The sequence below is a fragment of the Electrona antarctica genome (genome assembly GCF_951216825.1).
Source record: "Electrona antarctica genome assembly, chromosome: 3".
In the NCBI taxonomy this organism is placed as follows: Eukaryota; Metazoa; Chordata; class Actinopteri; order Myctophiformes; family Myctophidae; genus Electrona; species Electrona antarctica.
Window position 1 is genome coordinate 37,112,302 of NC_136808.1, and position 21,889 is coordinate 37,134,190.

Sequence of the window (21,889 nt, forward strand, 5' to 3'; positions counted from 1 at the left end):
TGAAATAAGTTTCGCATTGGAGCTTTTTACAACTCATCTAGATTGAACTGGAGAGGATTGGCTCCTATTTAAAAAGAGAAACGTCTGTATTGGGAAAGTTTGGTTCGCTACAGGATTTGGTCATAAAAAAAGGAAATTATAATAAATCATTACAATGCTTATACTACACGGTCGGACATCAGTTGAAATGCTAACTTTCACAATCTGGGAGAGAACTTGATGGCTTTTCCCATGCATGGCTGAGAACGCGTTCCTCAGTGACAGCAGCGAAACATAAAAGCACCACAATTACTATTTAAAAATGTCAAATTGCATCAGTTGTGAAAAGAAAACAGTTTTTTAACCCATTTAGGCCTGACGTCAAAACATTTTTCTGAAAAACCTATGTTTCTAAACCTATGTTTCAGATGACCCCCATCTGAAAATATGTTATTCCAGGAAGCAAATATTTGAGTTAAAAACGTTCGCTCTGAAAGTATATTATATTGCCACATTTTCAAGATTTTTCAAAAATAGCAGATCTACAAGCTCGTAGCACTGCACTCTGTGCCGCGATACGAGCTTGTAGATCTGCTATTTTTCAATAGCTAAAGTATAACATGATGCTTGAAACACCAAAAGGGGTTCCCACCCAGAATGGGTTAAAATACATCATTCAGAAGTAAGTTATAATCACTTCCATCAGTGCTACATTCTTTAGCCCCAGCGAGCTATATCGGCAGCCTTCTGTCAGCAGATTTCCACATTTCCTCTGTCTACCACTTTTGACACACAACTTAGCAGTCTGTCAGAAGGGTGGATTCTCGGATTTGGTGGGAGAATTCCCCAAAATGAAAACGGTGTTTAGGAGCATTTGACATTAATATAGTAATGACGAAGTTCAATACACCACATCACATTATATGCAATTAAACGCACTAGCAAAACGTTGTACTCGAATCACCTGAGAGTTTAATGAATGATTTCGATTACTATTGGTCTGTAAAAATTCTAAAATAAACATAATCCTTAAATTCACTGTCATGCAACCTTACAATATGTAAGGTATGTATTAGTTTTAATACACTAAATATCCAGTGTACTTTCAAAAGCTGTCATTTAGCACATCGGAAACAGAAAATAAAGCATGTGTCCCTACTCAGTTGAAGCCTATCTACCTACAGTACCTACCTTCTGCCTACCAGAAATGGAAATGGAACATATATACTTTAATATATTTTCATGAAGGTAAATGACAAACAGATGACAGCTTCCCGCACTGCACGTTTCAGGAGGCAGAATAACATAGCATTGGAAGGTTGTGGAAGGGGTTAGTGTCTCTGTGGCTTGCGAGAGGCTACTGTTTTGCTGAAGTGGGCGTCATGGTTCTCAAGTGGTTGAACGGCTCTTTATTTCTTTGCAAGGAAAGCCCTCGTTTGTTTCAACGCCGCGTTGCTCCATTAGCTGCCGTTTCATAAACTGTGTCATCGTCTGTTTCTAGTGGGACTGAGCATGAATGACCACACACTCAAACACTACACTGACTGACGAGGCCTGGATGTGCCAATCTACGGGTTCAAAACAAGCCATGATGCATGAGCTACATAGATCGCCTAATCTAACTTTTGGCTGGCCTACTGGTGTGACATGGGCACAAGTGTGAAAACCACTGGGCTAGGCACACACGCGCGCACACACACACACACACACACACACACACACACACACACACACACACACACACACACACACACACACACACACACACACACACACACTTTCCACTCAGTACCTGAAGACTCCACCCCTCTCTCTCTCTCTCTCTCTCTCTCTCTCTCTCTCTCGGGATGACAGTCTGGAGCTTCTTTGGAGCCCCCCCCCCCTCCTCCTCCTCCACAGGGACTGGTTTTCTTTTCTCCTCTTTTGAAGTGCTGATTTAATCCTCGCTAGGATGCTTCATGTAGCCAGGTGTAGCCTATCCACGTCTGACTGTGTGTCTTTCCACGCGTGTTTGTGTCTGTGTTTGTCAGTCTCTGTGTGTACACAATTGCCAATATGAACGTACGCGCGCGTGTGTGTGTGTGTGTGTGTGTGTGTGTGTGTGTGTGTGCGTGTTTGTGTGTGTGTGTGTCAGAGATTGCCCCAAATGCCGCTGATATAAATGAAAGGCGCAGCGAGTTGCCCTCCCCCCAAACACCCTACAAAGCACCGTCGTCCCCATAAACAATGCATGCCCTGTTTCCTTTGACACACTGTACAACTGTACAACACAGGGCGTACTGCGCGTACTGTGCACAAAGGAGCCGAGTATCAAAATGTCTGGCTAGGTGAGCTATAGCGAGAACCATTGTTCCCCCTCCAAAGTTCAGTTGTTGTTGTTGTTTGTTGTTCTTCTAATGGCGTACGGTGCCATCCTCCTACAGTCGTGAAATCAACAACAATAAACCACGAGAGCGTGACTTTGACGCTAGAGCTTAAGTTGTTATACCCTAGTAGGACTTGGATCAAAAATGGGAGAAATCATGCCACTAACATGGGTGTTTGAACTTGCTACAGTAGATCACAAGTCTAGATAGTGTCTAGCTGTTAGCTTACTGTCTTTAAGTAAAGTGTAATATATATATATATATATATATATATATATATATATATGGTAGTTATGATGACACTACACTACGGTATGTACTTGGCTGGATGCAACGTATTGTGAGCTTGTAGATCTGCTATATTCAAAACGTATACATTTGAAAACTTGAAATGGGACATTATGCACAATGAGTACTTTTACATTTGGTACTTTATGTACATTTTGATGTACATAAAGTACCTTTTTTACATTGCAGTATCGATACTTTTACTTGAGTAAAACATTTGAGTACTTTTTCCACCACTGCTGCCGATGTGAGTGCTACACCCGCCGCTCGCCAGGGGCGTTGGGTTGGACGAGTAGTTAGCGGTGTTTGCAGAGCAGAACAGTTGACCACGCTCAGCATCAGCATGTTTACAAGTTCACGCCCTCCAACAGGCGGCCTGGGAGCCTGTCAGCACGCCTTGCCAGCCTCTACCTATACCTGCCTGTTTCTACTCGGGGAAATGTGTCTTGCATAAAATCCAGGTTGTTCTCATTTGTCTTCGGCCTATGATGGATCGCGAGTCAGTTGCCTCTCCATATGCTATCTAAGCATGGTACCCTCCCCACACACACACACACACCCCACCCCTCTGCCCTCTTTCACGTACAACAATGAGTGACGCTGGCTCGCGGTGTGGAGGGATCGAGGGAGAAGCAAAAGGAGGAGAAAAAAAAGGGGGTCCAGTCACTGGTGCAAGCAAACTGTTGGCCTGCATTAGCCCTGCCAGAGGCTAATGGTTAAAATAGCACTTCACCTCTCCCCTTTTGGCGTCCCAGGACTCCATAACGGCTTCGCACGCTAACGCTAGTGCCCCCCCCCCCCCTCATCTCCCCCCTCCCCCTCCCCCCAGCTGGACGCCATGACAGATGAGCCTGGCGTAAGGTTGTTTAAAGGTTGTAGCCAGCATTAATTATTCAGTAGCAACCAAACAATAGGGTTGTCTGTGTCAGGCGCGGCGCTACATGAGCTAACAAACACCTGCTAGCTAGCCGCCCAGTGGCACAGGATTACCATGCCTAGGCCCCTGCCAGGAGGGCAAAACACCTTTATTTAGGGAAACAGGCCGCTATTTATAAAAGGGCAGGTGTGCGTGCGTGTGCGCGCTCGCGTTCGTGTGTGTGCGTGTGTGTGTGTGTGTGTTTAAAAGAGGAGGGAGATGAGGTTCGCTCTCGGGGGCTATAGCCTCTACTACCCGGCGCTTGCGATGATCGATGTGGCCATTTGTCGGGAGTTGCCCAGGAGAGCAGAACACCCACTTAAATGATGTATTGTTGGCAGAGTTATTTATGATGCCGGCTCACTTTGGCGCTTGGCGGGGCCGCACGCCGCAGCGGGTCGTGTTTGACACGGACGACCGAGGAGTGGAACACGGCGGAGACGCGAAGCGACGCTGACCTGACCAGCACCTCGCGGCCGCAGCCTCTCCCGTATTGAAAAGCTCTAAAAAGGAAAACGACGCCAGCAGGGCCGATGTACTCTGATGTCGCGCGTGCGGTTAAACAGGGGAGGGGCGGAGGTTGACAGTTGTCGGAGGTGAGTGGGCGGGACTTGACGGTGATGAAGTCGAGCATCTGCCACCTGAGTACGCGTGTTCGGGGAGAAGGAGGAGACTGTGTGTCGGAAAGAGCCCGAGGAGGGAGTTGAAGCAGGGGGTGATGGGAGAGGAGGAGGCGGGACCTGCCGTGGCGTCGCAGAGAAGATCGAAAAAAGAGAGTGAGTTGATGATAGACAGAGAGAGAGAGACACACACAGACATGCAGCCACGGAGATGTTGGGAATGCACTTACGGGGGCCATTTGGTTACATTTGTGCCATGGTCCATTCGTACACTCGAAGTACACAGAGGAATTTGCACAGATTTGATTGTGTACAAGCAGTAACAGAAGACTAATGGCACGGTAGCATTGCCTCACAGGACACCCGAGAGCTCTTTGAAATGCTAATCCCGGAGATGCAAACGTCTTGTCTCATTTTAAAGCCACCGTGTCACTTCCCAGGTGGGTGTGTGACAGAGTGCCCTCGGGGACGCCTTCTAGTGATGCCAGCCAGGCTCCCCCACCCATCCCCCCAACCAGTCATCCACCCGCTCAAGTGCCACAACACAGCTGATACAAGAGACAAGCTTGTCCCACATTTGGACAGAGTGTAAACTCGGTGCTACTGTAGAGTTCATGTGACATGAGTGACCGTTTCCCTGGCGTTTTTTTGGGAACGCTCTGCCTGAGCAGTTAAAAGCCAGAAAAATCAGTGCCATCTATTTAGACATTGCGGCAGCTTGTCTGGAGATTATCTGGCAAACTGTTTGAGCATTCAGTGCCACATTCCGTAGACCAACTTCCAACCAATTTTTGTTTGAACTATGATTTACAGTATGAAGACATTAATAGTGTATCCAAACTATTCATTAAATAGAAAATAAATAAACAAACAGAAAACACAAAAACACTGCTTTGTAAGTACTGTTTGCATTTCAAATATACAAATAAATAAGCGGGTCATTTGTAAAGTTAAACAAATACTGTTGTGTTGATAGGATATTTTCTTAAACAGGTATCCCGTTTTGAAATGATATGGACTATTACTGGTAGCTATTGGTGCGAATTAAAGTGTATCGGGTGTTATTGCACCGGATACACTAGTGTGTGTGTGCGTGCGTGCGTGCGTTTGTGCGTGCGTGTGTACTGTGAATACATTTATTATACCTTGTGTGTATGACCACCGTGGCTCTAGCTGGCACGTGATAAGTGTGCATAGCTGGCCCTGTCGCTCACAGGGGGGACTTAGGAGACCGGCTTCACCCTCCCACTCCCACTTGATGTGTGAGGTGGTCAGGAGAAGGTAAACACGGGATGGCAGGCCCCCCCGATCGATCCCACTCTCATCAGCTCCCACCCTCGGGGGGCCCACCACCACACCACGGCCCGGAAATTGATTGGTGCCAGCTCCGCGGGAGCACCGCGGAGAAGGGGTGGAAAAATCGCGCCTCATTAAATGAGGGGGGTGGGGGGAATGGGCTAACTTGGCTTTGACTTCGGGGGTCGACACAGTGAGCGGTGTGGGTCGACAGCGGGGGCTAATGTGTAGTTAGTGCGTCCGTCACCTGGAGAGATGACAGCCAGTGCCACGGGGGAGCCACTAGCTCTCACTCCGACCCCCCCCCCCCCCCCCTCCTCTCGTGCCGTCTCAGAGAAAAACTGGCCCTAACAACCACTCTCTCTTCCTCCTCCTCGCACACTTTTTTCGATCCGTCTTGCCGGATAGGTGGCATTTAGTCCGAAGTCCCTTCTCGTTTTACTCACAGCTGGGCAGCGGGGTCCTCCAAATGCCACATAGTCACCCCCCACCACCCCAGGTCACCTCACTCGGAGGGCCGCTTTGTGGCTGGCCATCGCCCGGTGCCGCCGCAGGTGGTCAGCTGACCATGTCGCTTCAAAGCACTAGCGTACTCACCTCGCTAACGGACAGACTGACATCCAGAGAGACCGGAGAAGGGAGGGATGGACGGACCGACAGAGAGAAAGAGGATGTCCAATAACTCTGCTCTGCACGTGCGCGAGCTTTGTTGTGTGTTTGAACTGTAGTGATCGAAGGGGGAGTGCAGAGTCACAGACTGCTGGAGACGCCATAAAGCCTGACATTTCTTTGAAGGATTGTATGGAGTGATTGCCGGCGTGCGGTACAGTACAGCACAGTACCGGGGTGCCGGGGTATCCTTCCTGACATGCCCCCAGTCCCTGCATGTCAGCCCCACTGTGATCAGAGCCCTGTGGGTCTGAATGGTACTATGCACTGATCCCAGACTGTTAGTCTGTTAGTCTGTTAGACTGGCAGTCCAAATCAGATGTTTGCTCCTATCCAGATTGGATTGGCTTCAGTCGAGTCTGGACTCTGGATCAAATACTCAAACTACAAAGAGCTCAAAATTGTAGTCAAGTAAAGTACTTAAGTTAATGTACTTATGTTACTAGTTTACTAGTTTACTTTACTCCACTGGTTTTTGTTCACCGCTTATAAGCCTGATTACATGGTTTGTCAGACGATGGTATTCCGCGGCAATAATAACCTATGATGCTTTGTGAGATTGCTCGACCAAAACATCATTCAATGTATTTTACTGCGTTTGTTTTTTGTTTTTGTTTTCTGGCTGTACTTGTATGAGGTATTGCTTTTATGTTTACCTTTACTATGTTACTATTTTATGAGGTCTTTATGATGTTATTTTAAATGTTATTTTATTTTAAACTTCTGTTGTTTTTTAATTGTGTTATATAAATAAAGGTAACTTGACTAAATAGATAAATGTCGATGTTAATTCACTTCCTGGCTTCAGTACAATAATGTCCACAAAAATGGAAACCATAACCGGCTAATGAAAAGATGTTGTCTAATATAGACATAGAACTGTGACATTTCTGTATCACACACAGGCACACACTATACTTTTATTTTCATACATGAAATAGATTCAGTACCACTAAAAGAAAAGTCTTTTTATGTTTGGTTGCGGTCTGAAAATAGCAGATGTCCAAGCTTGAAGCGACTGAAATCTTTATTTCTATTTAGTTGACTAAAACTAGACTAACACTAAAATAAAAAAATATGAAAATTTGCTGTCAAAATCAACACTGATACAGAGAGAGAGAGAGAGAGCTGAATTCCAATATCCAAAATCTCGGCCACTCGCTCACTCACACTTAGTCACTCCATCATGGTGGTGGTACGGTGAAATTGGTGACCTGCCGAAATATGTGACCATCTTGTGGACTTCACATATAACTTACATGGAAGTCTTTAAATATGTGGCCTAAATACTGCCAGGTTGAACTCTGCTAATAAACAAACCACAATGTTTTACATTCGGACACTAACGTTATGTGATTGTCTATGTACACGATTGTCACATATTTCAGCAGGCCACCAATTTCACCGTAACACTGTCATGCTGGAGTGGCCGAGATTTTGGGTATTGGAATTCAGCTGGAGAGAGAGAGAGAGAGAGCCCCACCTCATTGTGGATCTCCTCTTGGCACTGTAGGGTGGAGGGCAGCAGTGACAGCAGGCTGTGAGAGCCCGTCTCTGGGTCGGTGTGCAGGTTGGACAGGGCCTCCTGGCAGCGGGCCTGGATGTAGTCCAGAGTCCCCCTGGAGCACTGGACACACACACACACACACACACACACACACACACACACACACACACACACACACACACACACACACACACACACACACACACACACACACACACACACACACACACACACACACACACACACACACACACAGTGGTGGAAAAAGTATTCACATTTTTTACTTAAGTAAAAATATCAATATTTTAATATAGATGTACTTTGTTACAAGTACAATTTGTTACAAGTACAATGTGTCGCATCGCGAGCTTATAGATCGGCTATTTTCAAATGGACCAAATGTATATAGGGTTGAAGACTTAGTGGTTAATGTATGTTTTGTAATAAAATCTAAATCTACAAAGTAACTAAACTTGTCAAAACATTTGCCTCTGAGATGTAGTGGAGTAGAAGTAATAGTACTGGAAGTAAAGTAAAAATACCCCAAAACTACAGTACATAAGTAAAAGTACTTTACACCACTGCACACCCAGTCATATAGTGGCTCTCAAAAAAGGAGCACGGCAATAAGCACAGCAAATGCATACATCAAATGCAGAGAGACAGTGTACTAGCACCTCAGTAAACCACAAACCTATCATTAGTCTAAACAATATTATATATATAAAAAACGTACCGATAGAAACGATAGGATGCCAGGTAAACAAATGAGCCTAGCATCTGTCTAAATTGCATGCTAATCATCTAAATCTAATTTGCGTAAGACCGCATGGTCGTCAAGGCTAGGGAAAGTGCTACGGGCTAAGGTGTCTGAAGAGGTGATGTCTTCAGATTACGGCGGAAACTTTGGAGTGAACCTGCAGTTCTAACTGCAATGGGGAGTTTGTGTGTGACGTTCAGCACTCAGCCTCAGAACAGGAACCACTGTTATGGTGTGGAGGCCAGGTCAGCCATGGCTGCTGCTGCTCACCTCGGCCACTCGGTGTGTGCAGCTGAAGCGAGCCGTATCCCCGGCAAGAACACAATGTTGATGAGTCCTGTTCAGGTCATCTGGTGAAGACAGAGGGGAGAGGAGGAGAGGGGAGGAGAGGAGACAAAGCGAGTCAGAGTAAACGACATGGTTGCTAGTACACAGTAAAACCCTGAGTGTTAATTTAACACCATTATTCCCCCAATCCTGTCGCGTATTGTCAGACAGAAGCATGCTCCGGCTCTTCCAATTTTAATTACCAAACAACAGATCTCAGTCAATCTGTCAAGATGGCAGCAGCATACTAACAAAACATTTCTCCAATACCACAGGGGGGGCTTCGTTCGGAGGAGATCCCCACTGCCGTTTCTTCTGTGTCGGTCCATGTGTTTCTTTGTGTGCGTAGATGTTGCGTGGCTCTGTTGTTATTTGCCTCGCACCAATAATTAATTTAGTCGTGACAGAGCTGTCATTCACTGCACACACGTGCATATTTACAGTATGCACCCGCCCTGAGCGAGAGAGAACACCGGATAATGCCCGTGATTTGAAAGTCAAACAGCCCCCGTGATTTGGGAAGAGGATATTATTATTTGGAGAGCGGGGGGAGGACACTCCCCATCCAAAAAAAAGACCTGCCACAAACAAAACAACTTGCTGGGGTGTTTTTTTCTTCTTCTTTTTTTCCCCCCTTCACCCACTGATGAGATTGTGAGGGATTAGGTCTCCGGGCAGAATTACTCACCATCTTTTAAAACTGTTTATATCCAATAACAAATTATCTCCATCAATCTGCTGCTTTACTTGCCACGTCTGACGTCTCGCCGGGGACCGCGCGAGGGTGGAGAGGCAAACTCGATAACTGTAATAAATATTTATCTTTCTCTCAACCCCTACGCCTGCTGCCACTTGTCCTTTTTTCCAGGAAGCAGGCTTTTAAATATATTGGGTCAAGTCTTTTTCTCTAGCAACCCCCCCACCCTGTGCATTGGGAGCTGGGCAATCTGATTACAGTACAGGCCCGGTGTCAAGACTTGCATTGTTCTTTTTTAACCGCACAAATTCCATTTGGGTGGAAATAACGCTGATTCAATTTGCCTCCAGCGGCTCAGACATTAGCAGTTCAAAGGGCCAGCTGGTGACAAATGGCGATGAAAAGAAATGATGGTGTCCGTGGTCAAACCGTGTCCCTTTTGTTCCCTTTCCTTTAAAAAAATACAAATAAATACCACAAACGACTTATCTCAATGCGTAACGTCACCAAAATGCCGCAGTGCTTTTTTAAACGCCTGGGTTGCTGGCGGCTGCTGTGTGTCTGACTGTGTGTGTGCGCCGTAATGGCCAAGAAGGCGAGTGCATTCATTCATTGCGAGAAAGTGTCTGAGGGGTTGCCATGTGTAAATATGTTTGTGTGTGCATGTGTGCATGTATGCGTGTGTGCGTGTGTGTGTGTGTGTATGCGTGCGTGCGTGCGTGTGCTATCGGGGTGCTATCGGAGAGCAGCAGTTGGTCTCTCAAGGGCACACTCACTAAATGGAGCATAAATCCCCATTGATCCACGACACTCCAGTCCCATTACAATGGCCTGCTCAACAACCTCCCCATCACTCCATTATGGTGGCTCAAAGTGACTGTCTTCTGCTGTAAATCTCAAGCCGCTATAACGGCGTCAGACTCGGACCGTCCTTTCTGGATAAAGACTAGATACAGTTATGGCTGCGGTGAGATTAAACCCTTGTATCTTCTAAATGTCAACATGTCTCGTAGTCACAACAGTTCGCTGTCGAGATTGATGAGCGGGCGTTTTTGGAATTGGGTAAGACCAGAGTGGTGACAACTCCTTTTTCACTCCAATGGGCCAATAGTTTCAGAGTGATTTCTGAATCATGCACGGAGCCTCTGTTGTGTAGTAAACACTATCAGCGTAAACACCATCAGAGCAGCCGAGTTTCAGCACAACACGACCCTTTTGTGGTGCACTTTTAAAAGGTCAAACATTTCAAATCAGATACGCTCGTTAATCAAGGTAAAAGTTTAAAATAAAACATGTCAAAATGCTGTGAAGATTAGCTGTTCACACAAATATTAGCACATTTGACTATACTAGGCGGCCCTCTCATATTCGTTGCACTGCCGATCGGATCAATATGCCTGAGGCATATAGTGTCTTTGTCAGAGTACCCGTCGTACCCGTCTTTTGTGCCCATACATGGAGATCCTCTGTACCTGTCAGTCTACCAGTGGACCGTGAACTGATTCGTGTCTACAAGAGTGGTGTGACAATAAAATATTCTTGGACTTCCATTCAAGTCGCAACACTCTCTTTACACCAGTGGTTCTCAAACGTTTTAGCTTGAGGCCCAAAAGAGAAGTTCTGTGTCTCCCCGGGACCCAAACAAGTCAAAATAGCAGATCTACAAGCTACAAGCTCACAAGCTGTGTTGTGAGCTTGTAGATCTGCTATTTCCCCAACTTCTTAACACATTGATTGCCATTGACGTGATTCACGTGAATTTCCCTAATGTCGAATCCTGCCGTTGACGAATGGAAAGCATTCGTGAAAATGTGAGAATTTTGGGGATTTTTTAAAAATAATAATAATTATGAAAAACAAGATGTAGAAAACAAAAATAAAAGGGTAATTACTCACACGAGCCATAAACATTGGTCCGTGACCCACATATGGGTCCTGAACCACTGTTTGGGAAACCGTGCTTACACAACTTGCTTTTAGTAAATGAGACATTGAGTGGAAACCAAACATTGTGACCGCGGCTGGACTGGGTCAGAGCGAAACAACAAGCGATGGACTCAGTCCAATTTAATTGTGGCGAAGACAGGGCACAGAGGAGCATGCTGCAAACCCACATTCCAAGTGTAAACATGAAAATCGTCGTCGGGCAGAAACATCTTATCTCCATTTTATTTTACTTTTTGTGCTTTTCGTAAATTAACGCCCTACTTTATCACACTACAGTGTCACATGAAAGCATCAAAAGTATTAGATCCACAAGCTCGAAACACTTCGATCTGCTACTTTTGCCATTTTTGAATTTGAATCCCGAAAAATAACAATTTTGGAAATATGAGGTTTCCACGCGACAAAGAAATCATGCAAAATGTAGAGTCATGACGGACTTCCTCAGCAGCAGTAACGTGCTGCTATGCTTATTCTTTGTGCTTTCTGTATCACAACGAAATAACACGTTGAAATGGAAAATATATATTTTTTTAAGATATAGATTTTCTTGATGGATGCCAGGTAAAGATATGCTGCTGAAATTCAGTGTGTTGTTGTATATTAGCCGAATGAAACATTGTGGATTAACTGCGCCCTGTTGTCCCTTGTTGTTTTTTCATTGAAAAAAATCGATCAACAACCTCACAACTCAGTATAATTTTTTTTCGGTAACATAAAGAGATAAGGGCCCTATTTTCGCCAGTTCCTTACCCATTATTCATAAACTTCTTTGCCTTTTTTTCTTTTTACTATTTTGAAAAACATTTAAAACTTGTTCAACTAGCCGATTTACATCGACATCAGCTATCAGCTATTTGAACAATTTAAAAGTGTTTTTTTATTTGAACAATTTAAAAGTGTTTTTTTACGTTTAGGGATAAAGTAAAGCTCCTTACACGCGTACGCAAAGGCTCAACTTATGTAACTTAGATAGCATGTTATGTAGACATACCGTAGCACTATATAGTATGCATAGTTCATTATATAGATATTCCACTGTTAGGTTGTTAGCATACAAATGATTCCTGATGTAACTATTTTTATGTATTTAATGTATTAGCATGTATTTTGTTCCTGCTAGAGTGTCTGCTAAATTGTAAATTGTAAGGCACTGACAAAAATAGGGCCCCTTGGTGTAGAGGGGATAAGGGACAGGATCTATTCTATAGACCCCTGAGGGGCACACATCAACAAAGTATATTACTGGGGTTTAATTGTATAACAAAAGAAAAACAATTTCTAGATCAGTGAAATCGCAACATGGCTCTTCCGTTACAAAAATAAATGTAAGTGACGTATTACTGTCTGAGGCGTGTGAGATCCGAGTCAGAGAGAGTGTGACAATCCGTGTGTGTCTACCAGTATTTATGTGAAGACGGTGCCATCGCCGTCAACGTCTCATAAAAACGGTAAATGGCCCTGTATCCCATCCATCTTCTTAGCTCTTAACCCGCGTTAACGTTTGAACACGGGCCACCGCTGCGATGATGTGGATGTGTCCTGACACTGTACAGTACGACGGTATGTTTAACCCACTGAGACCTGAGGACCAGAGTCTACAAAATGCCTTCTAAAATCAGTACTGTCCTACCAAAATCAGTACTGTCCTGCAGTAACTATGTTTCTGGACTTACTAAAGGTCAAATTAGCTTTCGTGAATTTCGGGTGATAAACAATTACCTCAAGAACATAATGAGTACCACAGACGAAAAACGAAGTCCAAATTTCATTCTGACTCCTCCACGAAAAGGCCTCGTTGTCCTGACCCCTTATCTATCATTTATACATTATGGATAAATAGACTGGACTTAGACTGTTTTTCGTCTGTGGCATTCAATTAGTGTAATAGTATCACTTATTTGTCGATATCTCATTTGGCTGACTGGTTGAAACTCTTTCAAACGCAATATCGGCCAATTTATTTCCCGTAGTTGCTGCACTTTGGCTTTGCAGGGCAGAGTGGTTATCAAAAACCTTTTGTGCCAAGGACCCCTGCAAGTATATATAGTTGGCCGCCGATCCCAATCTGAAAATGTTTGGTGCCAGGCACAGGAAGAGAAGATTTGTGTTTTTCAAAATTATTCAATATTTTTCAAACATAGCAGATGTACAAGCTCTTTGAGAACCACTGTTCAAAACCTAAACCACTTTTCAAATTCTTTCAGAAAAAAATGTATGTTGCTATATACAGCTCAAATCTAAAATGACACAAACGCGTTCCCGGTCTTAATGGGTTAAGCGGCGGTATGGAGGGCCGAGTGGGGCCCTGAGGACCCCGGGAGAGAAAAGGAGGAGACATCTGCTGCGGCTATCAGCATTAAGGCGTGATTTACATCCACCGTGGCTCACTGCCTCGTCCTTTTCCAACGGAGACGCGGCCCGGCCCGGCCCGGGCCCCTCCGGGTCACAGGACTTCATAAAATAACATTTGGTTTCTTTAACCTCGGCTAATGCACACAATTTCATGGAACCTTAAAGGTTCCGCTGGAGCGCCGAGCCAAGCTCCCCCAGGAGAGATGGAGGCGAGAAGAGGAGGGAGAGAGAGAGAGAGAGAGAGAGAGAGAGAGAGAGAGAGAGAGAGAGAGAGAGAGAGAGAGAGGGAGAGAGAGAGAGAGAGAGAGAGAGAGAGAGAGAGAGGGGCGGGGGGGGGGGGGGGGGGGAGGATGCAGTACATCCTGCTGGTATGGGTCGTTTGGGACGACGGAGTAAAACAAACACTGAAACATCGAGTCATAAACTAGTTGGACTGGGAGCGGTGGGTTGTGTGTGTGTGTGTGTGTGTGTGTGTGTGTGTGTGTGTGTGTACTTATACTTGTGAGGGCCAAATATTCCCACAACTACAGTATAGGAATAGACATTGCGAAGACGATTTATCTGGTCCTCACAAGATAAATGGATGTTTGATGGATTTCGTTGCATGACGCCAATGTACACAGAAAATATAGTATATATTTTGTGTGTGTGTGTGTGTGTGTGTGTGTGTGTGTGTGTGTGTTACCCCTCATGTAGTAACAGTCTCCAGACTGCAGGGGCAGCGTCAGTCCTGGGGTGTGGATGTCCCAGGCCACCTTTAGGCCGAGCCTCCAGCAGGCCCTCTCACTGCTGCAGCCCTCACCGCTGTCACCTGACACACACACACACACACACACACACACACACACACACACACACACACACACACACAGACACACACACACACACACACACACACACACACACACACACACACACACACACACACACGTCAAGATTCATGATTCGACATTGTTATTGTTACATCCCATTACACAAGCATAGGAGAGTAAAATCATTGGGTTTCGGCCCATTGGAATAGTAATAAAATAGCAAAAGCAGTAAAAAAACAATAGTGATAAAATTCAATATAACAATTGCACAATCACACTAGATGACTAGCTTTGGCATTGTAGGCACACATTACAGAGTTAGGGGTCAACTCACATTCAACTCCACCAAGCCAAGAGGGGGATTTTCTTCAACAATAATATACACCAGACCATGTGAATAGTGTAACTTTGAACTGAACTTGAACTGACTCTGTGATACTGACATACAAAGGAGGACATATAAACAGACGCTGCTTATGCAACATTAAGTTGCAAGCATTGAGTTGTTTCTTTATTCAAGCGCAACAGAAGAATTAAGTCGCATTTTTGGAGCCAACATTACCCCATCCACGTCAGGGGTGGAGGCACAGCCGTCCAGATAATAAATACATTAAAAACACATATTCCTGTGTCCCTGGCTGGAATGTAAGAATCCCGTTTGGCAGTGGAGATATGTTGCACTGGAATCCTATCGGATCTTCATCCCATCAGGATGCCACGCAACAGGAAATAGTTGGATAAAAGCCCCTGATTCTCTTTAATGGGAGTGTTATTGGACTTTAGCGATTCCCCTTTCTGAAGCCATTCGCTCCATCTAATCCACCTGCCCTGTCCTCCCTCCCTCCCTGCCTCCGTGGCACGCTGAGAAAACGAGATCTGTCCGGGGCCCTGCCGACACCCTTCAAGAAAAAGATCAATACTAAAGTCTTCCCGGTGCTTCTCTGCCCCACGGCTGCCTTTTCCTTTGCTGAGCACGGATAAATAGTAACTTAATTTCCAGCCCGGCGCGCTCTGAGAGCCAGCTAATGACACCACTCCCCAAGGCCTCAGGAATGGTGGAGGCTCATCCTCATGGCCGGAAAACACTCAGCCTGCCGCAGATTCCGCTGGATCCAAAGGCAGCTGGGAAAAAAAATAAAACCTTGGAACACAGTGTAGGCCTGGGAAAGAGTAAAATAAACAAGACGAAGGTGCCGGGACATGAAAAAGCGTGTCAAAGGAAGCAGGTGGTCGTGCAAAACATCTACCATGCACGGTGCGTCTGGGAGAGGTGTCGTGACTGCTTTATACTTTGCCGCGCGCTGTGGTGCACGCCGGAAATAGCAGACATGCAAGCCTGTTATGTGCCGCGCCGCCCCGCGCCGTGAGCTTGTACATCTGCTATTTTCATCGCGCGACACCGGCCGCGCAGCAAAGTATAAATCAACACTTTATGTGTTACGGTCAACAGCTCAATCATGTTACGATGGAAAGAAATTCCTCTATCCGCCCGGGGACGACATAAAAAACGCAGGCCCTTCTTGTAAAAGCGCATCATTCCTCACGGTAACAATTCCATTAGCATGGCTCTGGGAGTCCTCAGAGCCAGCGAGGGCCCAGCAGTGGAGTGCGCGTCGGGAGGAGGTAATGCACCATGGGGGATAGAGCTGAGTGCAGATCTGGTCAGGCAGCTTTTTTCTGATGTTTGAAGCTGCGGGGTCACTCCGGCGGTGCAGAAACAGCAGCTGCGCTCTGGGTCCACTACGGTGCTGTTGCACCACATTGTTTGAAGAGCACGTTCGCAGGGGCAAAGGTGAAGCGGGTCAGAACAAAATCATCTAAGCAGACCTCGGACTCAGGTGGTTCTGTTTAAGAAACGTTTTCAAGAGGGAAGCCCTGCCACAAGGGCCTCTGGGATGAGAGGATGTACTTGATTGTACTTGGATTGTTATACACAGTACATTCCTCAAGTGTTAAAGCTACGATCCGGGACTTATTTTAATTATTTTATTTCCATCAATCTGTAGAGCATGTTAAGACCAATATAACTTTGAAGGAAGGAAAAGGCTGCGCTTCTGCACGATGCAAAACATATTTTAATACAGAACCAACGTTTGGACCTGATGAACCTTGATGGTCTCCCTACTCGACCATGGATACATTTTGACCCTGGTGCTGGGTAGGAATAAAGTTATTTGAATTTGAACCATAGGGCACACCAGACTGAACACTAGATGCGCCACCATATCATTAATGTAGTTTGGACAGGAGGGAAATAAAACTTACGTAGCGTAGCTTTCATTTAACTCTGAGTGAAGATAGACCCTTATGGTATAGAGGGTTATGCACAGTGAGGCAAAGTGAGTTTAATGTCATTAAATGTTGTTAAATGCAGTCAGATAGGACTTTTCTGTTTGGATGTATGGAATGTCAAGGCCCTCTATTCTGACCCAGGCAGATTTAGTGGAAGCCTGACCGATTATGATATTCTTAACTGTAGAACTTTGTATTTCTTGGATAAAAAGACAATTTAGTCGTTGCTCTGAGATACAGAGAGCAGCTCTCCGTCACTTCAATATCAACTCAATCAGTAAACTGGCTGCTATCTGCTCTTCAAAGCAGACCAACATCGCCATAATGAGCAGACAATACATCCCTGCATCCCCCAATACAGTACAGCCTAGGAACACTTATCAAAGCTGACGCTCATTATACCATATCAGATAATTGCACATTGATCATTTCCCGGAGATGATTTAGTTGAGGGGGTGATGTGAGGTGGGGGCGAGGGGGTGGGGGAGAGATAAAGCCTTGTTTGTCAAAAGGCGGCCATTGAAGTGTGTGTTCGAGAGCACAAATCCCAGTGTCTCGCCATCTCCCTCTGTCACCGCGAACGATAAGGACTGACGGCAGCAAAGCCGCTGCGATGACATTTGATAATGTGCCTGACACTATCGCACCGATGGATCTGCTGCTAGGCTGCCTCACTGGAGGCCATGGTGTCTGCAGCTGCGGCGCAGCCACCGTAGCACGGTTGGAGGGGAACCGCGCGCACGCACAGGGCTCATCATCTGCTGTAATCTGTGATAACTGGAAGCAAAATATCACGCGGAGAAACCGACTGATTATGTTTGATTGCAGAGGGGATATGGGGTCGATACGGAACTGTACTGTACCACGAGGGCGATATACTGTACTGGTGTAGTAGTCTGATGGAGGAGTGTTAAATCCAGGTGACTAGGCCACTGTTGACTGATTAACCATTTTCAAACTGGCGTTAGGCCTGTCACAATTATGACATAATCGCACAATCGCAATTATTTGAGATAATCGCAATTATATTTGCATAATCATTTCCATGTTGAAAAATGTCCATACATTTTCAAATTATTTAAAAAAAATCTACAAGCTTACAACATGTCACGAAGTGAAGCTATTTCAGCTATTTTGTACATTTTGTGGAAAGAAAAAACGTATTAAAAACTATTTAACAGTATTTGACATATCTACCGATTACGACGCCGAAAAGGCAAACAGAAATACAAATTGTAACGTTGCAATATTCAACACACAAAACACAATCGTTAATCGCAATTATTTGTGTGAAAATGAATTGTCAACTTGCATTTGTAATAGTGACTGGCCTAACTGGCGTCTCTACTTTGGGGATGACATTATAGCCGTTTTTCGTTTTTCCTTATTTTTTATCTCCCCAAAGATTTAAAAAAACCTTTAGAAAATAGTCTATCTACAAGCTCACATGGCCGTCTATTTTCGCAATACGACACATCATATCAATAAAGTAGAAGATCGACCGGCCTTTCACACTGTCGAGCTCTAGTAGCGCCACGAAAAAATAAAAATTGTAATGCAGAAACCTGTGGCCTGTAGAATGATGTTACCATAGGTGCACGTCGCTGCTGTAGAGTGGGCCTATATGGGCAAAAGAGGTGGCTGAAATGTGCCTGAATAATGCGTTTTATATTTACTGTACAATATGTGAAGACATTGAGAGCGGGATAATACGCCTAGATCATGGACAGAGAAGTGGTGAAGAGTCTGTGGCAAATTTGGAGGCAGGTGTGCAAGCGTGCTGTCTTAGCTCAGTGGTGGACATTTTGGCAGTCGCCCGGGGGACGCAGGTATGGACTGCAGCTTTCAAGTGGTTTAAAAATTGGCTCTATGCATGAACAAATGTATTTGTACACGCTCAGAGTTATGGGGGTCCTTGAAATGAAAAGGTTAGAGAACCGCTGTACAGTAAATGGAACACACCCTTATGAAGGAAGTAGGGAAGGGGCCCACGAGTAGGAAGAGTTATTCCGCGTGCACAGAGCCCGCCGAACTTTGGAAAATAAACCTCACCTTTGTCGTCGCTGCTGCAGCTGTAGCTGTACACCGCCACCGGGGAGCGCTCAACAAGGTTCTCGTCGTGGTGCCAGCCCACGGCCATCTTGCCCATGCCGTAGTACGGCTCCTCTTTGAGCTGGCTCATGGCGTCCGGGTCCATGTAGTTGAGCAGCGTGACGTTGAACTGGGCGGGGCCGGCGGCCGTGCGCATGCTGTGCGAGGAGGAACTCACGGGCCGGCGGGGGGAGCCGCCGCACTTCTGCTGCTCGCTCCCCGGCTCCTCCTCCTCCTCGTCCTGGATGTGGTAGCCGGACAGGCTGTGCTTCAGTTCGGCCAAGGGTTTCTCCTGGGCCGCGAGGTCTGTGAGGTCCCCCGCGGTGCCTGCCGCGTCCCTCCAGCCCGGACACTTCCGCTCTTCACTGCGCCTCAATGTGCCTGCCGCTGCCTCCGGATCACCTTGCCTGGGCATAATGTCACAATTATTACAACATCGCCTAATCGCAATTATTTGAGATAACCGCAATTATTTTTTTGCATAATCGTCAATCGTTTCCATGTTGACAAAAGTCCATATACTTTTTCAAAAAGGTTTCAAAAATAGCAGAAATAGCAGTTCTACACGCTTACAACACGTCACGAAGTGTGTTGATCAACTATTTCTGCAATTGTGTACATTTTTTGGAAAGAAAAAAATATATATAAAAAACATACCTGTATATGTGAGTGATTTGGATGTCTTTGTATATTTAAGGTATTTGCCTGTGCAATTTGTGATTACGAAGCCCAAAAAGCCAAACAGAAATAAAAATTCTAACGTTCCAATGTTAATCGCAATTATTATTTGTGCAATTCATCGTCAACTTCAACGTGTAACGGTGGCAGCGCTACCTGGGCAGCAGGGATGAGGAGGACTCTCCCTCGTCGCTGCTGTGTCTGGACGTGACGTCCCACTCCCCTTCTCGCTTGGAACCGGAGCAGCATCCCCCCTCGCTGTCCCACTCCTCGCTGTGCTTGGATTTTCCGCTCCCCTCCCCCTCCTCCTCCTCCTCACTCGGCCTGGACTCAGACTCGCCCCAGTCGCTGCAGTGCTTGGAGTCGCCGCTGTGTTTCGACTCGCCGTCGCCTTCCTCGCTCGGCTTGGCCTCCTCCTCCGCCTGCCCGGCCTTATTGGCGCACCGCGGCGGCCCCTCGCCACCCTCCTTCCTCTGTGACACGTCGGAGCAGAAGAAGCTGTTGAGCTCCCACAAGGCCTTGCAGGCGGCCCTCAGGTCGGCGTCGCAGCAGCTCTGACCTTTGACCCCGGCGACCTCCTCGCCGCTGTGCCAGGGAATGGCGAAGAGCCGCGTGTCCAGGTAGCGGTAGGTGTGTCCCGGGTGGCCCAGGAGGGCCCGCGACACGGCCGTGAAGACGTCTCGGTCGCGCACGCGCACCAGGTCCCGCAGCATGCAGCCTCTCTGGCGCAGCGTGAGGAGAGCCGTTTGCACGCGCCCGTGGAGCTCCACGGGCAGCGAGCAGGACGGCCTCAGCACCAGCCCCGGATAACTGGAGTCCCACTGTGGAACGATCACATTATTATCACACATCATCATGACCTCCTGAGCTATCTGCGTATAGAGCCTGACTGATATCGGTTTGTTCGATATATTATAAAATATAAATATGTTATATTTGATTTTTTTGACGATATCGGTATTGGCCATTATGCAGCCAATGTGTCCCACATCACAAATCATTGCAGGCTTTGCCTTTTTTTGTCATTATTTTGTCCAGAAGTCTACGCACTCGCAACTCAATTATATTAGTTTGCTTATAAATTAGACGTTCTCAAATAGATACTTTGATAAAAAAAAAATTCAAATATTGATTTCAATATTTTTGCACTTTTAGTTTTCTGTTTTTTGTCTTTATTTCACAAAACGTCAGTAATCGGTGGTCTAGGAAAGTGGTTTTCAAGCAGTGGTCCAGTGGAAATTGAGAGGGTTCTCCAGGTGATCTCCAGCTAAATGGAGAGTTGGTAACCAAATGGACCCTTATACTGTAGATCTCTTGAGTGTAAAATGAATTACGCTCTCAAGAATTAAATTATTGTTAAAGATCTGCATTGCGTAATTTAAAAGAAGTCTTCACAATTAGAGAATGTAGAAGAATTGTTATTTTGAAAAACGTGAATATTTTTCGGTCTGAGAGGCTAAATCTCATCAAATGGTGGCCCATGGCTCAAATGCTAAACAAATAATGGACCTTGATATGAAACGGGTTGAAAACCACTGGTGTAGGACTTGGGACGGGCATCAGACCCACATATCTGGCATTAGTCGAGCTCTACAAAAGTACCATTGTTTGATAACACGTCACAATAAAAGAGGCACACATTTCTAGAGAGAGGAGCAGAATTTCGAATGAATTGAATCTTTGTCCCCGTGGCGATCCCTGTGGTTTTGCTCAGACGCATTTATTTCCGACACAGCGATGTAAATTATTTGTTGTTTACAGTTCATGCATTTTGACTCGAGCCGCAAAGCAATAGCAAAGCTATTGTAACAAGGGTTGTCTGCGTGTTTACAATTATGTCACTGTGGCCACAATGGCTCAATTCACTGTCTCATTATCGACTCACAAGCACATGGCCATGGAACCTCCTATTGGCAGAAACCTTGTATCTCCATGTACGTTTTGATCAGTGAGTAGGCCTGTCATCATTATTACATAATCGCCTAATCATTATTTTTGCATAATCGTCAATCGTTTCCATGTTCAGAAATGTCCATACATTTTCAAACATTTTTCAGCAGAAATAGCAGATCAACTATTTCCGCTATTTTGTAATTGTTTTTTTGAAAGAAAAACATGATGAAATGCGTCAGTTATTTGTCATATCTGCCCTGTGCAATATGTGATTACGAAGCCTAAAAGGCAAACAATGCCCAAGACGTACGGCCGAGGTATATCTACCTTTGTCCAGGAAGCCATAGACGTACAGACGGCTTTTGATTAATTTGCGTTAATCAAAAAAAACAAAAAAAA

General features: G+C 45.6%; 1 protein-coding gene across 1 annotated transcript in view; it reads right to left on the minus strand.

Moving 5' to 3' along the window:
• fto (FTO alpha-ketoglutarate dependent dioxygenase) overlaps window positions 1–21,889 on the minus strand; it is a 186,932-nt gene that overhangs the window by 136,671 nt on the left and 28,372 nt on the right. The window contains exons 3-7 of the mRNA XM_079497119.1: window positions 19,754–20,418; window positions 18,881–19,326; window positions 14,410–14,535; window positions 8,672–8,751; window positions 7,618–7,761 (exon numbers count right to left, since the gene is read on the minus strand). Coding sequence (XP_079353245.1) covers window positions 7,618–7,761; window positions 8,672–8,751; window positions 14,410–14,535; window positions 18,881–19,326; window positions 19,754–20,418 — 1,461 coding nt within the window. The remainder of the gene's footprint in view (window positions 1–7,617; window positions 7,762–8,671; window positions 8,752–14,409; window positions 14,536–18,880; window positions 19,327–19,753; window positions 20,419–21,889) is intronic.